The 5818-nt window shown below is 47.8% G+C and overlaps 2 protein-coding genes across 3 annotated transcripts in view; both read right to left on the bottom strand.

The window, feature by feature from the left end:
- SMN1 (survival of motor neuron 1, telomeric) overlaps window positions 1-147 on the bottom strand; it is an 8758-nt gene extending 8611 nt beyond the window's left edge. Inside the window, exon 1 of one of the 2 annotated variants that reach the window (XM_025205655.1) lies at window positions 18-147. In XM_025205655.1, coding sequence (XP_025061440.1) covers window positions 18-128 — 111 coding nt within the window. In that variant the 5' untranslated portion in view covers window positions 129-147. The remainder of the gene's footprint in view (window positions 1-17) is intronic. The other variant, XM_014520527.2, reaches the window with a different exon arrangement.
- Window positions 148-1519: 1372 nt separating this feature from the next.
- On the bottom strand, window positions 1520-3734 carry SERF1A (small EDRK-rich factor 1A; the record flags this gene model as incomplete). Its single annotated transcript, XM_006024902.2, has 2 exons — window positions 1520-1707; window positions 3556-3734. Coding segments are annotated over 2 exons (252 nt in total), but the record flags the coding sequence as incomplete, so codon positions are not given.
- Between the last annotated feature and the right edge of the window lie 2084 nt (window positions 3735-5818).

The raw sequence follows: 5818 nt of genomic DNA on the forward strand, positions 1-5818 counted from the left end.
GAGCTGCGGCTAAGCACCGCGTCCTCCCGGCAGCCGAGGGGCGTTGTCGCAGTGCCCGACGCGAACCATCCACCGCTTCCTGCTTCCCAAACAGGAAGGGCCGGGGCACGGCGGAACCGTGACACCATTGGATGGGGGGTGGGGCAGCGCCCGGCCCAGCCCCGGGTAAGCAGGGCGCGGCCGCTGTCCGCGGGGCTCCTGCGCCGGGGAAAGGGCCCCCTGTCCAGGGGCGTTATCATACGTGGGCGGGAGCTGGGAAGCAATTTATCTTGCAGAGCCAGAACGATATAAACCGGCTGCAAGCGATTTTCTGGAGAGGTAGAGGCTGGACCCTGACAAGTGGAGGGAAGACTGAGACGTACAGCAGCACCATTTTAGATGGTTAATGGGACAAGCACCAGTTGATGTTACCTGTCTCTAGGAGTGGATGGAATCAGCACCTGCTTTCCTTTCTGAAGCAAGCAGGACACAGCTACCCTTCTTTTCCTTGTTTGTTTGTTTGTTTTGTTTTCAAATGCACTGCTCGAAGCCCACTGGCTGCTCTCAAAAGCAAAGCTGTGCACACAGCAGTTGCAGCACTAGTCTTCAAGTTGTCCAGAAGGGGCAGTTATTTTGGTTTCTCTACACGGCAGCACAGGCTTCAAAAGCTGCCCGCTGGCCTCTATCTATGATAAAATTTAACTGGCTTAAATAATAATCTAGCACAACAGGTCCACAAAGATGTGCAATGTTAATCAATGCAAGTTGCTGGACTGTTGAGCTTCTGAAAGTTAAGCATACATTTGGCTACCTTCTCATTCAAGAGAAGTTTAGAAAAAGGCTTTCTATTTTATTACTGATCACTAACACTTGTCTTTCCCTGAGAGTTTATGGGAAAACTCTTCACAGCTAAACAATAAAGGCAGCAGACTATGGTTGGAGAAGGCAGAGTAATGTTTTAGCCAGGAAAAAGTCTGAACACTGAAAAAGTGAAATTTACATGCAGGTATCATATGATCTTTTTACTGTATGAAAGGAGTCAAAACACATTATATTTCTGTAAAGCAACTTGTAGTGGATCCCTTCTCTCGATTCTTTAGTTGTTCCCAAAGGAAACAAAGCTCAGAAGATGATTTAAGACCATCTAGTAACTCATTTCATTCATATGAAGACAATATTTCGTGCAACATCATTTTATTGTAAAAATAATTTAAGATGAGATTTATAGTTTAGACCTTTACAGTTCAGTTTAAATGCACCATGCAAAGGTACTGGTTTTAAAGTTGTTCCACTTCAGAATGCAGGGAAGTTTTACTTCAAGAATCATGTTGAGGATGACATGGTCTAACTGCAGATTCAATACTTCATATAGTTACACAAACTATTTAGTGAAGCCAACATTGTTAACAACGAAAGCTGCAGTTAAGCTATTGCTACCAACTATCTCTCATAAGCATGCAAAGTAGTAAAGTTTTGGAAGAGATATCCCAGATAACTCAGCCTATATGAACCAGAAAATTAACTGCAAACTTAACAAATCTGCAAGTATAAGATAAACGTAACCATTTAATGGCTGGCCACTATTACAAACATCTGATCTTTTAGGCCCCATAACTTCACTGATGCACTGTAGATTGAAGTCCCCTCTGTATCATTCATTTGTCTCCGCTCTGGAGAGACTTCCTCTCATTAGCTGCTTTCTGCTTTTGTTGCATGATTTCAGAGTCTCTGTAAACAAATGAAGAAAAAAGTAGGAAAAAAACCCCAACCAAACAACCCCTCCCCACCACCTGCTGTAATACAATCCTTGCTGATTTTATTTCTGCCTTGTTTTCTACAAGTTCCCCACCGCCCCAAGGAGAGGAAGAGCAGGATAAAGTATAGTTGTTTGGGCAAAAAGGCTCAGTGCAACAGATAAACAGGTTGTCAGTATTGTGACCTTTAAAACCCTTGCTAAGTCTATTGTTCAGATCTGTTGTACAAATCTGACAAACTCTTCCTCCATAAACAGATATACTACCTTTTATATATCCTAGACTCTTCTTGCTGAAGTATCTTCAGTAGGGGTGCACTGATCAAGAGATTTTGGGGGCCGATACTGATAGCCAATTTTTAAGGAAGCATATCAGCGGATACCAATCTGATGTCTGATACCAGCCAAGCAGTTTGAAGAGCTGCATCCAGCTGGTAAGTCTGTTGTGGTGGAAGGGGAGGCAGAAGGGAAGAGGCACAGGGATGGGGGGCAGATCAAGGCCCCCACCATGAGGGAGGAGTGGGGCAGGATGGAGCTGCAGCTCATCTGGGGTTGCAGGGAGGGGCTCCCACCACTGCATGTCCCCCAGGAGGGCATGCCACCAGATCTGCGTGGGGTGGGGCGGGGCAGGGCAGACCACCACTGTGGGCTAATGCTGCTGCAGACTCTGCCGGGGGGGGGAGATGACAACAACTGGGCTGGACTGGGCTGCTCTTGGGGCAGGCAGCATCACTGGGAGAAGGCTACAGGGAGTGTGGGGTGCAGCCACCCCAAAATTTGTCATAGCTCCCTCTGACCCTCCCCCCCGCACCACTGCCGCCCACCCCAAACGCAGCCCGGCTCAGCCCAGCCCCCACCAGGAAGAGCCCGGTGCCACCCCAGCCTACCTGCACACATTTGGGGGCGCACACTCCCCCTGCCATGCCCTGCTGGATGAGCAGCAGGAGCCACCCTGCCCTCCCCAAATGGGCGGCACTTGCCCCAGACCCTCCCTCACTACAAGGGGCCTTGATCTGCCCCTCCATGCCCCTTTCCCCCTTCTCCTTCCACAACCAACTTACCAGCTGCACGCAGCTTTCCAAGCTGCCAGGATGTGCTCCTCACCGCCTATGTGCTGTACTGTGGCTGCGCACATGCATGGGCCATTTATCAGCCATACCAGGCCTATTTCCAATATAGACAGTTTTCTTTACAATCGGTGCCGATCCGATATCGGACTGATGTATCGGTGCACCTCGCATCTTCAGAATAGGACATGCCTGCACAAGTTACAGCTCACTCAAATGTTCAGCCCTTTAAAGTATTTAAAGTTTCAAGTTCACCAATTTTTATCCAGAAGACTCAAAAAGCCATTTGATAGCTATTCCAAAAAAATCTAAATGAAATCAGGGTATCTAGTTATACAAATGGACTGCAAATCAAGAAAATAAGCTTTACTTCAGACACTTTAAAATTATCTTTCATCTTTCAAAAACAGATGAGATATATATCTTATATGACTGGTTCTGAAGCCAACCATTAGATCCTAATTTATGCAGTTGATTTCTTCACATCTCAGCTTGGCTGTGTTTGTACACTTGATATTTATTATAAATGTAGTACAAAGACTTTTTTAAAGATCAGACACATTTTACCATTCAAAAATGCAATTATGGTTCTGAGTCAAGTTGACCAAGACTATTTACCTTTTAATTTGTTGCCTAGATTTTACTTGTTGGTACTGATGGCATCTATACCAACATGTAGACAGGTTATTTTTATAACCCAAGCTTGAAATACCAACTCTTCCTGCTCATTGACCAGCCACAGGATACTGAACTTACCTTTGTTTTCTCTGTGAAGCACTCAGGCTATCCTCTTTTCTTTTCCCTTTAAGGGTCTCCTGGGCTTTCTTCATATTTTTCTGGCGAGCAAGTTCACGCTGGTTTCCACCTATAAGAGTCCAAAGTTTACGTATGTATAATAGTTCTCCTGTTTTATGTTCACTTTGTAGAAGCAATATGAAGGGTCACTTCTGTAATTTACACTTTATAGGGAGGCCAGGGAAGGAACATTACTATAATGTAAGCAGGAAGACCTAAAGATAAGAAGCTTGACACAGCTGTCAATCTAGTCCTCAAGACAAGTATAAATTTGGTATCCCACATATCTTATCACAGGCAACTAATCTGCCTCTTTCCAAGTTCCTATAATACAGTACCTCCTAGTTTCAAACAGGTACAACTGTAGGAAGAGGTTCATGTGTCACCTGTTTGGGGTGTTTTGTTTTTTTTTAACCAGACGCATGTGCACTCTCCGTATGAAGGCAATTAAAAAAAAAGAAAAAAAAAGGCTTTTACAGAAACTCGACAGCTGCTTGATAGTGGCAAAATCTTGCTAACCCTGCTCCAACCAACAGCTAAGTGGTTTCTGCTGAAGGGTTTTAGAAATTCTTGATTTGACAAAATACTGACTTAAGCATTTAATGGAGACTACTAGACTAAACAAGTTTAAGGGTCTATTTCAGGAGACTAGAATCCCATCCTTAAAAATGGGCATTCAGTCCATGTACACCACAAAGAAAATGAATCTGCAAGGACCATACTGTGCAGGGAGTTGGGATGCCAGAGCAATTAGTTCTGCCTAAACACAGCTTTTGGGTACATGCAGCACCACTTTATCAGAGATGCATCATTTGGGATTTGGTGGCTGAAATGTTAAGTGTCTCAGCACAGCCCTGCTTTGTCCCACATGCACATGGAGTGCACCCACAAAGGTTTCTAGCGCCTTCTGCCTGCCCCTAGACAAACAAGTTCTGCCCACTCCTGTCTGCCATATGCCTGCAAGCCCAGTAATTAGACATAGTAAACACCATAGTATTGCTCTCAAGCTCTTTCCTTCTGGATGAGCATCTACAGCAATCCATCTACCCCACTTGCATGCTAGGTTAAGGTAGGCACAAAGCATCACATGAAAGAGCAGCATTTGGATTTGCAGCAATTCTGTCCAAGCAGGTGGTACCACACTAGCACTACAGTTCCCTAGGACACCAGTTCCCAAACTGTGGTACACAATAAAAAGTGGGGGGGGAGGAGTATGTGGGAGAAGTTGTGTAATGGCATGTTTAATGTTAATTGTGATAACTGGCATTTAAGGGGTTAAAATATAAAATGTATGTTGGGAGGGGTCTCCGGGCAACTGGTAAGTCTGGAAGGGGGGTACACAATAAAGAAAAGGTTTGGGAATCTCTGCCCTAGAGGAACTGATGAATAGTGCAGAAACAGGGACAGCTTCAATGCATATCCTCCCCGAGGGGAAAAAAAAAAAAAGCTATATATCAAGTGCTTTCTTGCTCTCCAAGCATTTGTTATTTTCTACTTTGGATTTTTCCTTCAGGTCTTCCTTGTTTTAAACCATAGCCTCAGAGAAGCAGTGCCGGATGGGACCTGCTGGGGTCATTTAGTCCCCTGGAGGCAGGATCATCCCCATCCAAACCATCCTATACAAATAACCAAGTCATCAAACACCAGATTAGGAGCCGAGCTGGAGTGCTGCCTGCAGAGAACGCCCTGGGGCCTGGCACCCAGCTTGCAACAAGCCCAGCAAAGAGCTCACTGCAGCTCTACCAGGCCACCTCACAGGAGAGCCCGGAGCAGCCCTTGGGCTGAGCCCCAAGACACGGCTGGGCGAGGCCTGGGCAGCCTCCCCCCGTCAGTGCCGGGCCACGGAGGGAAGCACCTCCCCGCTGGGGCTGCGCGCGCTCGTCACCCGGGCGGCCCCTCCGGCCTGTGCAGACACACACAACTGCCCCGCCGGGCACCACGCGCCCCGCCGCGTCCGCTGCGGGCTGGGGCCGGCAGAGGCCTGCACACGCCGGGCGCAGCCGAACGATGGCGTCGCTCTCCGCGGCGAGGAGCTGGAGCGGGGCCCGCCGGGGCTGAAGCCGCGACGCCAGCAAGGAGGAGGGGGAAGGCGAAGGAGGAGAGGGCGGGGGACGCGGATGTTTCCGGGCCCAGGGAGGCAGCACCGGGGCCCAGGCACCGCGCCCGGGAAAACAACTCGCGGCGGCAGAGACCCTGGGCCAAACGCACACCCTGGCCCCACGGG

Source organism: Alligator sinensis, unplaced genomic scaffold, assembly GCF_000455745.1.
Source record: "Alligator sinensis unplaced genomic scaffold, ASM45574v1 scaffold274_1, whole genome shotgun sequence".
Lineage (NCBI taxonomy): Eukaryota > Metazoa > Chordata > Crocodylia > Alligatoridae > Alligator > Alligator sinensis.